General features: G+C 42.9%; 2 protein-coding genes across 4 annotated transcripts; both read left to right on the top strand.

The window, feature by feature from the left end:
* Window positions 1–697: 697 nt before the first annotated feature.
* LOC143114213 (uncharacterized) lies at window positions 698–3,659 on the top strand. Of its 3 annotated transcripts, none has more exons than XM_076275719.1 (2): window positions 698–969; window positions 1,875–3,659. In XM_076275719.1, the coding sequence occupies exon 2, from the start codon at window positions 1,897–1,899 to the stop codon at window positions 2,794–2,796; it is 900 nt and encodes a 299-aa protein (XP_076131834.1). In that variant the 5' UTR covers window positions 698–969; window positions 1,875–1,896; the 3' UTR covers window positions 2,797–3,659. The 3 variants fall into 3 exon arrangements, with proteins under 3 accessions (XP_076131834.1, XP_076131833.1, XP_076131835.1); XM_076275718.1 differs by having other exon boundaries at window positions 699–930; XM_076275720.1 differs by lacking the exon at window positions 698–969 and adding an exon at window positions 983–1,133.
* Window positions 3,660–4,096: 437 nt separating this feature from the next.
* Window positions 4,097–15,418, top strand: LOC143114244 (protein-serine O-palmitoleoyltransferase porcupine-like). Its single transcript, XM_076275759.1, has 14 exons — window positions 4,097–4,212; window positions 5,007–5,152; window positions 5,852–6,044; window positions 6,703–6,746; window positions 6,971–7,152; window positions 8,379–8,506; window positions 8,661–8,681; window positions 9,022–9,147; window positions 9,513–9,613; window positions 10,839–10,915; window positions 11,449–11,512; window positions 11,748–11,833; window positions 11,942–12,052; window positions 12,738–15,418. The coding sequence occupies exons 2-14, from the start codon at window positions 5,014–5,016 to the stop codon at window positions 12,837–12,839; spliced, it is 1,374 nt and encodes a 457-aa protein (XP_076131874.1). The 5' UTR covers window positions 4,097–4,212; window positions 5,007–5,013; the 3' UTR covers window positions 12,840–15,418.
* The last annotated feature ends 447 nt before the right edge of the window (window positions 15,419–15,865 follow it).

Here is a 15,865-nt window from a genome sequence, read left to right as displayed (position 1 = left end):
GAAGTTAGCAATGTATTTGAGCATATTGCACACGATAATAGTTGGTTTGATTGTTCTATTTGTTTGTATTTGTTTACTTGTTTGATTGTTCTATTGGTTTGTATTTGTTTACTTGTTTTTGTCTAGTAATTTGTAAGGGGTGACATGACTATTAGACACATTTATGTCTGTTGACACATTTATGCTATTGTGTTTTAAAACATTTTATCAACAGTTTACCTCAATTGTGTTTGTATTGTGTTGTGTGTGTGTGTGTGTTTGAGATTGTTGATGGAATATAGGCTAGATTATAGACTGGAGAGAGAGCGCTAGGGATGCAAAGCAGGTTTTGAAATACCAAGATAGCATCACTCTGCACAATGTCAATGAAAGTTCATATATGGCATCCAAAATGGAGGGGGGGGGGGCATTGCATATTTACATTCACCGTTTCTTATTCACGTAGCTATCACTATATCGCATCTGAGATGTTCTGTAGTGAAAGAATCATAACAGAGCCCGTCTCTGACGATAATCAAGGTTGGCAGCGCTCTCTGCTCAGTTACTTGTGGAAGAAAGAGCAGGAGCGACACCTGGCGTAGCGGACTCAGCAGCACTTTTCAAACAATTGTGAACGGGTTAAAGTTGATAGATTTTTGTAGAGGTCTAGTCACCTTTGGTGACATACATCAACATACAATACATTTTATTGCAGGGAGATGTGTAGACATTTGTTAAGTTACAACTGGAATTAGCTCTCTTGCACTTAACGGTGAATCAGTTGACTTCCTGGGCGGGAAGTTTTTGTTCCACAAGGAACCTTGGGCATGGGGAGCAAGGTACAGGGGGGCCCAAGGAGAGGCACAACTTTTCTTAGTCCGGATTGCCGGAAGTTTGTGTTCTAGCCCAAAAACCAACCCGACAAGCATTGATGTATTCACCGACTGAAAAGTAAGAATTGTGTACGCCGTTTGCTTGTATATCTCGGAGGTATGTTTCAATCAGGGTTATTGTTTTTAAGGATGGCATTGATGGTGGTGTATTACGTCACATGCGTGTTCGTAAAAGAAACCGCGCGCTGGACAGTAGCCAAGAATCCACAGGGCTAGCTGCTAATGTTACTGTTGTGGTATTAGCGGTTGGCTAACTTGAAGGTTTGTCTGTTGTTTGTGTTGTCTTTTCTTTATCGTTGATAGCTGATTTTGCGTCCCTGTATGCGTTTGCTGAAACATCTTATGGTGTATTACATGCAAACGGAATGACAGTTTGTAAGTAACGTTAGTTGAACCTGCATTATGGACCTTGGTTCAGTATGCACATTGCTAGGATAACTTTGCATGGCTCAAATGTTAGCGTGGGTCAATAAACTAGCTACTAGCCTGCGTGCATCAAGACAGGCTAATTTCAACTTAACGATCTCTGCTTACAAATAATGTACTGTCCTCACTGGTGTGAAATGTTGGGGTTTTATGGTGGTTGGAGGCACGTGCTTCTTTTCAGCATTTTCTTCTTTGATTTTTGAACGAAGAGATGAGGCCGTAATTGTTCAACCAACACTGGCTGATCTCTAGTACGAAGGTGCAGAGACGTTTTGATATTTTGTCATAATCATGTAATTCATGCTGTAGCTTAAGAGGCTATTAACGTGTTCTATAGATAGGCTGTGTCGTATTACAGTTTGCATGTTTGCAACCTGCATCCGTTCCTACTGAACATCTCGTATACACGCATTCTATGCATTAGTGCACAAATGTATATTTGTAAGCAAGTTACATGGAATTTCCTCGTTAAAATTATTACCAAACTTGACGTCATATTGGTTTGGTGATTACTGGTTTGGTTTTATGTTAGTCTTCCAAGCACACATTTCAAATGTGTTCTGGTTTGTCTTGCAGGCTACACCACCACTGGGGAGTTATGGATGCCTTGGATGAACTTGATGGCATTGAAGAGGAGGCGCTGGCCAGTGAGGAGGCGAGAGAGGAGGCCCTGTGGAGCCTGCACCATGCTGCGGCCATGTCGGCGTCTCACCTGAACAGTGGCGAGTCTGACGGAGCCCTACTGTCTTCCTCCGAATCCGGGTCACTGCAGCGGCCGCGTTTCTCTGGCGAGTACACTTGTGACGTGTGCGGTGAGACCTTTTTCTCCATCGTGCAGCTGGCCAAGCACCGGCAGTTCCACGACCGCGACCGTCCCTACGAGTGCTCCATCTGCGGCAAGCGCTTCCTGAGCCGCAGCCACCACCACGAGCACCAGCGGGTGCACACGGGCGAGCGTCCCTTCCCCTGCGAGCGCTGCGAGCGCTCCTTCACCACACACCACAACCTCAAGCGGCACATGACCATCCATGAGAAGGAGGAAATGTACCGCTGCCAGGAGTGCGGCGTGCTCTTCTGCCAGGAACACGAGTACAACATGGAGAAGCTCCGGCTGCCCTCCACCCTGCCTTCCATCGCTCCCCATGCGCCACCGTCGCCACCCACCATGACCACGCCCATGCCTATGCCCATGCCCGTCATGCTCGAGTCGCACGAGTTCGAGCACACAATCGACGAGGACGAAGCGCCTTCTTCCAGCAATGTGATGACGAGGATTGAGCAGATACTAACAGAGAAGAAGAAAAAGAGGAAGATGAAAAAGAAGCAGTCCTTGATTGATGTCAGCAGAAACATTGCCGCACACCCGCTCTACTCCCCTCCGGAAAAGAAACATAAGTCTGACACGTACTACGACCAGCCGGCCCTCTACAGGAGGAAAGACGACAGAAAACTGCATGCCAGGCAGAGAGTTGCGTATGATATTGAAGTAGTGCTGTAATGCAAGTCCTTGGTGCTGTTGAGCTGCAGGGAAGATTAAATCCAACACCAAAAGTTGTGCTTTGTATTTTTTGGATGGCGGCAGAGTCGGCCGTGCAAGAAAATGTTTTTATTAAGGCGATGATCAGGTCTCTCAGATTCTTTATGATATGATTGACTAATCATGATTTTCTTTTCTCTTTTGTTATGCTATTTCCACTGTATGAAATACAACTGAATATCACTTTGAATTGCTGCTGGTTAATCAGGAATTGTAGGTATAGGTTAGCAATGTATTTGGGCATATTGCACACGAGTGGCTTTCCATTTGAATTTAAATTCCCAGATGAAACTTTGAGCAAGTCATGCCTACTGTCTGTGTGTGTGCTGTACATCTACACTTTATCATTCCAGGCCAGTGATTTTGTAGTGTTTCCCCCCCGTATAGCCTTTTGTAAAGGCTGTCTTTACCATTACTCATATGTCAATTCTAAAACTAACAGAAATCTACGTTGATGATTTCCTTTGAATTGGGCTCTGTGTTATAGATTTCTCTACTGACTTGTGATGGAACATGGGCTTTCCTAGAAAACTACCTCAAAAAGTGTGCCTCAAGCTATTAAACGGTCTTCGAATGACATGGTGTGAAATTTCTGTTCTGAAATCAGCCTTTTTTCTCCTTTTGTCTGAATTGAAGACGCTATTTTACTTTTTTGTATCTTACTCATTATTCATGAATATTATCAACATGACAGACCATTGCCATACTTGTTTGTGAATGCCATTTGTTGCTTGAATGTTATGCATTACACACTTGTTTGGTCATAGCCCATGCATCTGCTATGTGTAGACATCATCTACTAATAAAATTAATTATGAAATGGCTCTAATACTTGATGGTGAGTTTCCTTTAAATGTAGTAATCCATATTCTGCTGACGGTTGACTAAATCTTTGAGTGAAAGATGCAGACATTGTGACCCCCATAATTTAAGTAATTTATATTGGTCCTGCTTGGGCAATACTGAATTTCAGTTTGCATAAAGGCAGTGTGTTTCCAGCCTCCTGCTGCCAATTGAGGAGAATTCGCATAAAATTCACAAGAAAACCCCGCTCGACCCAGCGGTTAATCGATGCCCTCGTTTTTTTCAATGAGCATACGTTTTCATTGGCTTATTCCTTACAAGCGACTAAAGTGATTGGCTTACGTGGTCTCCATTCAGTTGCCCACTGCGTGACGGGCAGTCGCAGTCAGCTGTCGTCGCTGCTGATGGCAACAATAGGGGTCGGCCACATTTTCAGCATCATCTGCATCCTACACATCGCCCATGAAGCGGAGGAGAATCCAAACGCCAACTGATCGGAATTTAGTTTCTCGTTTGAAGTGAAGACACGGCGGCTGCAAAGGATATTTTGCAATAGCCTACACACTTCAGTGCGTGAGTACATTCCGTTGGAGCACAATACGATTACATCCGTGCTGCGGTTGGCATCAGCCGGCAGTGTAGAACAGTCGAGAGCTGGGATGTTGCCGGTCCAGTCAGATCGGATTAATACAATCCAGCAAAGTCGGCTGCATGGCTGGCTAGCTGAAGAATTAGGTTTTGTGTCGTCCGTGGAGAGCAAAACCATTCATTGTTTAAGGAGAAAAATACATTTTATTGGCTACCAGCTGCATTGCGGATGATTGTATAGCCTAAGTCCCCGAGCTAATTTGAGCTACTAGAGATGTATAGCCTATCGTTAGTGCTCATGTATAGACATCCTTGTTGCTCATGTGGCAAGATTTTATTACTTAGTTTAAATTAAAGCAGTTTCTCAAGTAGAGCAGCATTTCCAGTTCCTGTTGCGGCGAGATATGCATGCGTTCTTGACCCGAGTGTGTATGCTGTGGGTTGCTTAACCAGTCAAATTCAGTGATTGATATGACCCTTTCATTCTCAAGATGCATCGTAAGATTTATGTCACTATTTTGATTCGTAAGAGATATGATTATTATATAGCATATCTATGAGATTCATATGTGATTCCTTATTCACACCATGTAGGGTATATGAGGGCTTGACATATAATTGCAATCATCTCAATTATACTTAAGGGAGAATTCGGGAGAATTCAGAATTTCCCAAATGTTTCCTCAGAGTTCATATTGATCATGTGACAGTGATGGCATACAGTAGTGTGCACTAATGATTTTAACACAATGCCATTTCCCCTCAAATGTCCCTTGTAGAGTCACGATGCCAGCGGCACCCAGCCACCAGGATTTCTTTGCGGAGCTGCCAGGGGGATGCCTGCTCCCTACGGTCCAGCAGGGCCTGGAGCAGACCTGGCAGCTCCTCCTCATCTGCCTGACCTGCCGCTTCCTCTGGAGGCTCAGTAAGGCATTACCTGACAACACCAACCCAAACATACACAGCATTTCAGCAGTACCTGCAACACCAGCCCAAACACACACAGCATTTCAGCAGTACCTGACAACACCAACCCAAACATACACAGCATTTTAGCATTACACTACCTACCTAATAATCTTCACCCACACACAGCATTTCAGCATTAGGCTACCTGAGAGACGTAACCCACACATGGCAGTTCAGTCTGACTACATCAACCCACATAATTTTTTGGGTTACCTGACTTTGGGTTACCTGATTTAACAGTGGTTCAGCATTATCTGACAAACCTAACTCATTTGAACATCATTTGGCATTTGAGTATTCCTTGACTGTCTTAACCCACACAACACAAGGTATTTGAGTGTCACCTAATGATCCAGACCAATACACAGCATTTGAGCATTACCTGACTGACTGCTTTAATATAGACAATTCAAAGAACACTGCCAATAGTACAACCAAACAACATTTTCCTTGCTGTGCAGTCTTACCCTACACCAGACATTTAAGCATTAGGCTACCTATAGCACTCGGAAACCTTACCAGACATGTGATTGATTGGTGTTGCTGGTGTTATTATGGATAGGCTACACCACTCCCTCTTGTTTTCATTATAAATGTATTACCTTTAACAGGGTCTGTAATTTACTTTACTGTCTGTCTCTTTCCATGTGGACAGTGCTTCCCTCCTACATGAAACACCTGAGCACCGTGGGCGGCGGGTTCTACGTTCTTTACCTGTTCTTCGAACTGCACATGGTGTGGGTGGTTCTGCTTAGTCTGCTGTGCTACCTCATCCTCTTCCTCTGCCGCCACTCCACCATCCGTGGAACGTTCCTCTGCATCACTGTGCTCATCTACCTGCTGTTAGGGTAAGCTATAGGAGACCGGTCCACAGATCTATGCCCTGGTCCATGTACATATCATCTCTATAGCGTGTTAAAAATATGCTGAATTAGATGTTAAATTCTTTTTCGAATTGATCCACTCTGCTTACCTAGCTTCTAAAGTAATGGAATGAAAAGGCAGACATACTCCTTTGCTGACCAAAAAGGCCCTTTGTGCTGCTAACTTGTGGAGAGTATTGTTAAACCTAATGGCAAATAACACTTCAGGGGATAAATCAGAGGGATTCTTCCTAAGGTCCTTTAAACTCTAATTTGTTCGGCCTAATACCTGCCACACAGTAATGCCATTAATAGTGTGCTATTTAGCCATCTCAATGAAAAGTATGTATTGCGTAGTAGTATGTACAGTATTGTACTAGAATTGACAGATGCAGTACTAAATCCCAACTAAGGCCTCCTCTGCACTGTAGCTTAAATATTTACATACTTTATTGTGTAGCTGTAGCTCTGTAGCTTAAATGTTATTATATTGCTGTAAGTCGCTCTGGATAAAAGTGTCCAAATGAATTAATGTAGATGTATATTGTATTAAAGAGTAACTGTACTTCTAAATTTGACTGTTAATTTTTTAATTTAATGTTTTGTTTTGTTTGTTTTTGTTATTTTGTTTGTTTTGTTTCAGTGAGGCACATATGATGGACACCACCACCTGGCATAAAATGAGAGGTCAGTCACCTTGGAGTCAGTGTCTGCTTCGCTGTTCTCCTTTTAAATTCATATGAAAGCGTAGTTCAATAACATCATAGGATATCATATCCAGTCAATTCTGCTGAAGAAGCCCCAAAATACTCTTATCTGCTGGTTTGCACATTTCTTTGTCTCCTGTAACTCATACTCTGTTATGTTTCATGTCTCTGTTTTCATATCTCTGTTTTGGAAAATCCATTCAGTGTCCCAGATGGTGGTGGCCATGAAGGCCATCTCATTGGCTTTTGACCTGGACAGGGGGGTAGTGGAAAGTGTCCCCTCTCCAGTGGAGTTCATGGGCTACATCTACTTTGTGGGCACAGTCATCTTCGGACCCTGGATCAGCTACAATAGCTACAAAGAGGCGGTTGAAAGCCGCCAGCTGGTAAGTACACCTACAAACTTAAAACAAAGACTAGGGTAGAAGATGTGGAAATGTCTCAAGATCAACGTAACACTGTCTCTATTGCATAGCCTGTTTTATAACAATGCTGTCAGTGAGTAGATGGAAACACAGAAATGACCGTAGTTTAGCAGCACTATATGTAGCTAAAGTTACAGAATCTCAAGTCTAATCTTTGATCTTGTGTTCATCTTCTGAAATACCGGTAATTTGCATTGTGTTGAGTTAGCCATCAATAAGTAGGCTATAAGCACTATAACTTGGCATATCCAAAGTGTGTCAGATTGCACTATCCAAAGTGCAGTGCAATTATAAACCATGGTGTAGTCTGAATCAATTGCTATCATTTAGTAAAATGTTTCCAGTATTCTCATGTGCGCCTGTCTGGTCATCATAGATTGATAGATATTCATTGATTGATCGGAAATTCATCTTGCACCTTACAGCTCGTCAGATAGACAGACAACATACAACAGACAACAACAGGACCACTAAGCCCTCCCATAACCCCACACAAAAACAATACACAACACCACGTATCTCTACATTATAAAATAGTACCAGTATCATTAGTACCAGTATCAATAGTAAAGTGCAATATCATCAGTGGCACTTTAATATAATACCAGAGTGCAGTATTATCACAGAGAGAGGATCAAATTATTTTCCCTTCCCAACTTATTCAACAGTGTAATACTGGTAGGGATGAATGATCTGCGAGCCCGGTTGGTTTGGAAGGACGCATGCTTATCGGGGTCAGAAAGCTTTACATCCCATTGAATTGTGTGTATGGGAATTAACTGAAACATCAAGAAAACATCAAGAAAAATGGCTACTTGTTCTACTTTTTCACACTGGGCTTGTCAACCAGATAGCCGTTTATGGTGGGCCAATGAATCTCTGGCCACTTGATAACGCCGTCTACCCATTCTGTTATCAGCTCAGGATCAGGCAGACAATCGCCATTGCCTAAGACTAATTTATCAAAGTACAGTTCGCAGTCCTGGGGTGACAATGACAGTGCATACCTTGACAGCTCAACATGCCGGTCTATTAGCTGCACCGTTACTCTGACCCCATGCTGTGCGCGCACCCAACCTAGGCTCTGGATGTTTACAAAAAATTGAAGGGGTCTATACCTTCTGACTGATGATCATGTTGTTTTGGCTCTCTAAATGTATGCTGACGTGGTCTCTCCTTCCCTACAGAGTTTCAGGTGGCTCCTGAAGGCCTTCACCAGCTGGGCCAAGAGTCTGTTCTGCCTGCTCGTCTCCAACTGTGTAGCTCCCTACCTTTTCCCCTACTTCATTCCCATCTACACCGACAGACTGCTCCGGTAAGCAGTGGTGTGCTTGCTTTGCTTTGTGTAGCTTGCTTTTGGTGAGTGTGTAATTCCCATCGTGTATGGTCATCAAATGATGTAAGATGATGATGATTAAATCCACTCTGCTTTTCTTCTCTGCCGGCTCTATTTGGTCATCGCTCCAAAGCAAGAAGAGACGAAAGAACAGGTAACTACCACCTAATTAAATACTTCACATTTAATTTCATACATTTTCAACATTGACACTCTTATTCACAATGTCCTTTGTCTATGGAGTTATGGAATGATGTATTAAATTTGCATACAATGAATGTGCATGGAGTGAGGGAATGTATGTGTATTTATTATGCATCAGAGTTTAATTATTAATTTTTCTTTCGCCTCATCGCTTCGCAGAGGGACTCTTGCAAGGTAAGCTTTTCTCGATCCAAGAGGGAAAAGTGTGCACCTAAGCACAGCTGCCCAGAGCTGCTTGTTTCAGCTTGTTTTTCATCTCCTAAACCCACACTCTCTTTCATCCTCTGTAGGTGGCTGCTGGGGTATGAGAATACCCTCTCCTTCCATTTCAGCAACTTCTTTGTGAGTTACCTCAGTGAAACCACCACCACTTTGGCGGGCTCTGGCTTCACAGAAGAGAAGGAGAACCTTAAGTGGTCAGTGTTGCCGCTTCTTTATACCACAATATGAATTTGATAGATTGCTGCATTGTTATTGTAACTGAGAGGCTACGCCAGGTCCGCAACTTAAGCGCTCCATTCACATAGCGTAAACATAGTTTTAGAAGACTGGTCTAATTGTTTGGAATGTATGTGCTGCTATCTCATCTGGTGTAGCCAGTTCCATTGATTAAAGTGGAAGCTAATTGTTGCAGCAGACACTAGGCGAACGGAATGCTTCAGTTACGTGGCCCGGTGTGGTCTCCCTGTAAGTCTACAGATATTTTTGGTTTAGACAGCAAAAACGACACGCTTCACCTTTGACCTACATTAACCTCCACCAATGGTTTGTTGTCCTCCAGGGACTTGACAGTGGCAAAACCTCTAAACGTGGAGTTTCCCAGGTCCATGGTGGAAGTGGTGACCTCTTGGAACCAGCCCATGTCTCAATGGCTGAATACATGTGAGTGTTGGTGATGACTCTGCTTGCTCTCCACACAGACTAAACCAAGCTCTCAGTCTCCAGTCTCTCTGGCCTACAGTAGTCTCTGAGAATAGTTTCCCTATTAGCAGCTTCCCCATTACAGCAAGAACTCGTCCAATAAGCCCATTTCACAGTGTCCAGTCCAGCTTTGTTGATGTTAATGATACCTTAATTGGCAGGGTAAAACGTCTTTCTGTTTTTGTCTTCCCTGTGGACTATGCTGGGGTGCGTTTCCCAAAACCATAGTTGCTAACCTGGTTTTGGGAAACGCGCCCCTGTTCCAGAGGAGGTTGGTTTACACAGTGGCGACATCTTGTCAAATGGGCTAAGTACTGGCCCCTTTTTTCTCACCGTCTCTGTGTGTTTATAGGAACAGTCAAGCATTTACACAGTAATTGTGTGAGTTGGGTATTTGTTTTAAGTGTCTTGTTTTAACGTGTCTTGATGGGTCTCCAGTGGATGTTCTACTTTTCCTACATCTGAATTGTTAGGGCTGTGCCTGTGTCCTTAGTTTGACCCCAAAATGCCTGCCTCTCTGGTCAAGTTCTTTACCTTATAGCTCTATCCAGTACTATCTAACTTGGAACATCCAGGTTCACTTACAGTACCTTACCTGTACCTTGTCGCTTCGCTTCTCAACCTGTACCCTCCTTTTGTGGCAGACTTGCTTTGTGCTCCCTATAATGTAAATGAATGTTCAATAATGCTAGTGTTGTGCAGGGATTCTTCTTCATGAATTATTTAATATCATACTATTCCAGTGTGCACATTTACTCTAAGATTCTCTCATCTTTGATGACAGTACAGCAGTATAGCAATATCTTACTGAGCTTTACTGTGTTAAATTATTTGCCTTGAACCCAGTCGGCCATGCCCCATATGGTAGCAGTTGATATCCTCGGGCGAAGAGCAGTAAATACATTTTCAACACTAAATGCCGCCCAATTAAGTGATCGCTCATTTGGAATAAGATTAGTAGACAGTGTGTAGGCTTGGATGTCAAATTGTGAACCAGGGCAATCTGTATTCAGACACTGTTTCTCCTACACATCTTATTGGTTTCCATATCCGATCAGTTATGGGGTCAGAACAGTGCAAACATGTTTGACTTAATATGTAGTTTGCCGTGTGATCTAGAGCAGTTTCATGTGACTTACTCATCTTACTCGTCTGTATTTCCTATGTCTCTCTGTCTCCCACACAGATGTTTTTAAAAGTGCTCTCAAATTCGGCAGTTTCACTGCCATCCTTACAACCTACACAGCCAGTGCACTGCTTCACGTAAGTACAGTCTGTGTTTCCATTACCACAACTTAAATGTCCTATACTTAGGCATAAGGTCATCCTGCACATTTGTTCTTGATGCACTTTGGCATGTTAATAATTTATATAAAACAGATGGCAATGGCCTTCAGGGACGATTAGCTGAGATGGACTTGCAACCTGCAGCGCATCCCTTAATAAAGGCACATCTGCGAGGCCTATACTGCTTCAGCAAAATAGCCCTCTTAGAGTCGTCTAAGAGACCTTGAGGCAAAAGGTTATCTATGCAACGAAATCCAAGTTTGCCTGACCTTGTGATTTGTATTGGTCTAGGTGAAATCACAGTGGTTTCCTCTGACTAAATCCCTAAGGAACTAACCTTACAAAGTGAAACACATGCATAATATCAGTTCCTTTATTTGCAGCTGGTCCGTAGCTTTGTCATTGCACACAGCCAGCCTGTGCCCTATCATTTCAGCTCCAGCTTGAGCGTGCTGGCATTAGCTCTCTTTGTACAATCTCTCAGTCTTTGTTTCCTATCTCTCTGACAGGGCCTGAGCTTCCATCTAGGGGCCGCTCTCTTATCTCTGGGCTTCATTACGTATGTGGAGCATGGTAAGACCCCGCTGCCTGGATAATTCGCAGTGGATGCTTTTTAAACGAGAACATAGAGTAGTGTCTTCTTCACACGGTGCAGTGCAGCAGCAGCACCAGGCTGGAATGATTCATTGTTTTCTATTTTAGACCACAGGGCTTTTTGTCCTATTTTATGCTGAATTCATGCAGTGTTTTTGGCCACAGTGTGTTCCTTTCATAGGCATACTGCTAATGTTTTGCATCGCATTTCCAGTGTTGAGGAAAAGACTAGCCACTATCTTAAATGCGTGCATCTTGTCCAGGCGATGTCAGCCAGATTGCAGTCACGCACACAAAAAGGTGATGTATCTTTACAGCTTTAATAACAATATAGTGTATTTTTTAGTGTTACGGTTCTCCACTCCTTCTGGATAAAATGCTAATTCCCCTTCTCCAATTGCTCTTCAGGCTTTGTGGGTGTACCTCATAAACCTGGTCTTCAGTGGACTGACCCTCTTGCATCTGGTTTATCTGGGCTCTGTGTTTGACTCAAACTCAGATGACATGGAGGAGAACGAGGTAAGAAAACAACAATTGTAACACATTTGTACAATCTTCCAAACAGCCCATGACATTCAGCCACAAGGAAAGTTTTTGCTAGACCAGGCAATAGGCCCTAGGCCAGGTTTGAACAAAAGCTAAGAGAGAGAAAAAAATATCTAGTCAGAAAAAAATATCTAGTCAGAAAGAGAATAAAGCGGTATGGCTTTTTTTCTCCACCCACACACAAGCTTTTTGATTGAACTTTTGGGGGCTAGGGATCAGTGTCACCAATGGCAGCATTCTTCTAGTGATTAATTATTGGAATTGGAAATGTATTTATTTAAAACAGGGACAATGCACAAATAAGCATTAATCTTGTGATACAAGAGAATATGTGTTTGGCCAGGTTATAGCAACAATTGCTAATTTCCACCTGTAGTCCCTATGTAGGCCACTAATGTAATTCACGGCCAGATATTTTCTTGCCTACTACCCAATCTGGCATTACCCTCCTACAAACTGCAGTCTGCAGTCACTGTGGTCTGCCAACTGGCGATTTGACCAGCTTTTAACCAATCATTATCAACAATCCATTTTTTCAGTTCCTTGGTGGATTCAAATGAATAAATGTGATAAATGCAATGTAATGTTCACTTTTCTACCGTCATTGGTCTGCACCTGACAGCTCCCCCTGACCATGTTGCTTGGTTGTCTCTTCCAGGACAGCATAGCCAATCACACCATCAGAAAGTGGACAGAGCTGAGCTGGTCGAGTCACTGGGTCACCTTCGGTAGCTGGGTGCTCTACCGTATGATCCTCTAACAGTTTAGAGACGGGGGAGGACAGAGGAAGAATACTATCATTCTGGACATGAGAACAGGAGAACCGACGAGAAGACAAGAGCAGAAAAGAGAAGAGAAGAGAAGAGAGAGGAAATGGAAAGCAATAAATCACATCAGGGCGAAAGGCCTACTTCAATCCAATCCTGTCTCAGTGAGGCAGCCCTATATAGGACACTGAACTCTGTGACTGCACTGTGAGATACTTCTGGACTATATAACACACAAACAGAGCAAATAGAGACCCCCACCTCACCCACCCACACACACACACACACACACACACACACATACATACATCCTGTCAACAACTACTGATGCACTCTGTTGCTGCTCAAACACTCCTGGCCCTTATTCCTATTGCACATGTCTGAACCAGGAAGATTTGCACCGCCTCTGAAAACCTGGATCAACAGCACAGCAGACTCCAGTTATCGCCGAGCGTGGGTTACTTTTTTATTATTCTCATTTTCTGTATGCTCATTTATATTATTCTCATTCGTTACCTGTATTTACTGTGCTTGTTACAAGAACACTGGTCATCTAGTTTACAGTGAGCACAAACAGATGTGGGGGGAAGATGACGTATTTCACGTGAAGAATAACTGTACTTTTAATTCTTTGAATAGGAGGAAAACCAGCATTCCCTGTGATAAGTGACAAGTGGTTTCAGTTTATGCTTTCTCAGCTAGACTTGGCACAGCCACACCCATCTGTCTGTGAGAGGTGTTTGTTTTCCTGTGGAAAGTACTAGCTTGCCTGAGAGCTCCCACGTGTGCAGGTTTCCAACTGCGAACAAGTGATGCTGATGACTCAGATAACCGTTTAGTCGAGAGCTGACCTGGACCCAACCTGGCTGTGCCAATGCAGAACTGGGCTACAAGTGGCCCCTGGTCAGTGCTCCTGTGTGAGAAAACTAAACTAGACTGGCAGTGAGGGATATCTTTAGACTAATGCGTTCCAGTGGTTAGTCAATAGAGTGAGGCTGCATTGGAGGCCAGCTGTGTGCAGTGTTGCTTTCGAGAGAGGCTGAGTTGTCTTTCCTTGCCTTAAGCATACACACACAGCACCAGGCCATTCCATTCAGCCGTGCCAAAGACGCTATAAATAGAAGCCTCGTTGTCAAGTTTAGGGCCATTTTAGCTGGATGACACAGGTAGCTCAGAGCCCTAGCTTGCACACATTAGTGTTGTAGCCAGTGGACTGAGTTTACCAGCTCATCCACCAAGCATTGCATGTGTTCAGAGACATCTACTAGTTGATTATTAAAACATATCACACTCTGCGACTAGCAATCAAATCACTCTCAGCATGGTAGCAAGCGGTCAGTGAACACACATGGCAGAACATGGTCTGGTGGTGTGTCAGTGTGAACTGAGACTGAACTGAACTGAGACTTTGCTCAGAACTATCCTATCCCTTGAGTACGTTGCTGTGTACAGTTTGCAGTTTGCAGTGCATAGTTTTCATTTAGTTACAGTCGTTTTGCAATCACATTTGTTTTCCAGAAAAGTAGCATTAGTGCTTCAGCCCGTGCATCCTGTAGCACACTTACTCTTAGAGCTCCCTCCCTGCACTAAGTGTTTCCCGTACGTCCTGGTTCCAAGTATTCTGGTTAAGGTCAATGCGTTATAATTATATTCAGTGTAACTATGCTTTGATTAGATAGATTATGTTTGTTCAGTATCAGTGCCATTCTTGGGCTGCGTTTCCCAAAAGCATCATTGAACAACTGTCACAGATTGTTAAAATGGTAGATCATTTTGTGTACACTCTCTGGAAGAGTGTCACTGTTGAGGTAGACACATACATACAGGAAGAACAGGGGAAGATGGGATACGTGCACAGCAGATTGGATGACGTGATACAAATGGAGCAGAAGGGGCAGGATTGAACACCAGTGCTGCAGAAGACGGATTTGCCCATCATCGGCCCTAGATCTGTTCAGGAGTCACTGTTCTTCTCCTGACCCTCTTAACTTTCAACAAGGGCGTTCCTTCGGTTGCTATATTTGCCTCTGCTTATATTCATGTTATCCTTTGTTAGTTCAATTTTAATGACTTGTTTTTGAAAACATGTTTTGATTTGCATCTCGACTGGGGTACAACTTTGTAATAATTTGATTAATAGAACAGCTAGTTTACACTGAAAATGGAAACTTGAATATGTTGTTTGAACAATGTACTGTATGTGCCAACTGGAATAATCAAGTCATTGAGTTGATACCCTACAATTAATGTACATTGTTGGTCTTTATAACTTATCCTATTTTGTACTTTTGTTACTTTCTGACCTAATTTCATATTCGTCTTTTCTTTAGTTTTCCCAACACATTATCCTTTAGTTTCACTTTTACTCTGTACTGTATGTATGTGAGTGTGCAAGTGAGAAAATGAAATATATGAAAATGTGTGATGCTTTTATTAAATTTTTAACCAGAAGAAATTGTACTTCTGAGACTCATTTGTTATGTTTGAGTATTTCTACATTTCTGTCGGGCATCAGAGAGGTGAACCTGAGACTAAGTTTCATAAAAGCCTAATATGAATATTGTGAAGGAAATGTGAGTATATGTTTTCATATATGTGAGTGATTGATATTTTTACAATGTACTGTAAATTGTTAAAACATAACATAACACACTCTTTGATTAATCCTTCATGACCCTGTTGTATCCAATATATTATTGTCTTTATTCATTTATCTATTTTGTTTATTTACAAGATAGGTAAGGACCTTAAGATAGTCACTGAAAAGGGGCGGAGTCAGTTATAAAGGGGTGGGGCTGGAAGAGGGTTGTGAGCAAAATCTCATGTCATTGGCTCATCAAAGAAGCTCCTCAGCAGCATGTCATAATCCTGAGTAGCCAATAGGTGAAGACAGCAGGAGGGGGAAGATGGAAGACGTTTGGATCTGGCAGACACTGAGGTAGACACTGACCGGAGGCTTCAGGTCATCTCCATGATGACATGACGAGATGAGCCGCCATTGATTGGCTAGAAGGGTGGG

The sequence above is a fragment of the Alosa pseudoharengus genome, unplaced genomic scaffold (genome assembly GCF_046254945.1).
Source record: "Alosa pseudoharengus isolate Yale_2024_CS ecotype anadromous, Long Island Sound unplaced genomic scaffold, YU_APseudo_1.1 YU_APseudo_1.1_scf_9, whole genome shotgun sequence".
Classification (NCBI taxonomy): Eukaryota; Metazoa; Chordata; class Actinopteri; order Clupeiformes; family Clupeidae; genus Alosa; species Alosa pseudoharengus.
Note: the sequence above shows the minus strand (reverse complement) of the source record. Positions and strands in the feature narration are given on the sequence as shown.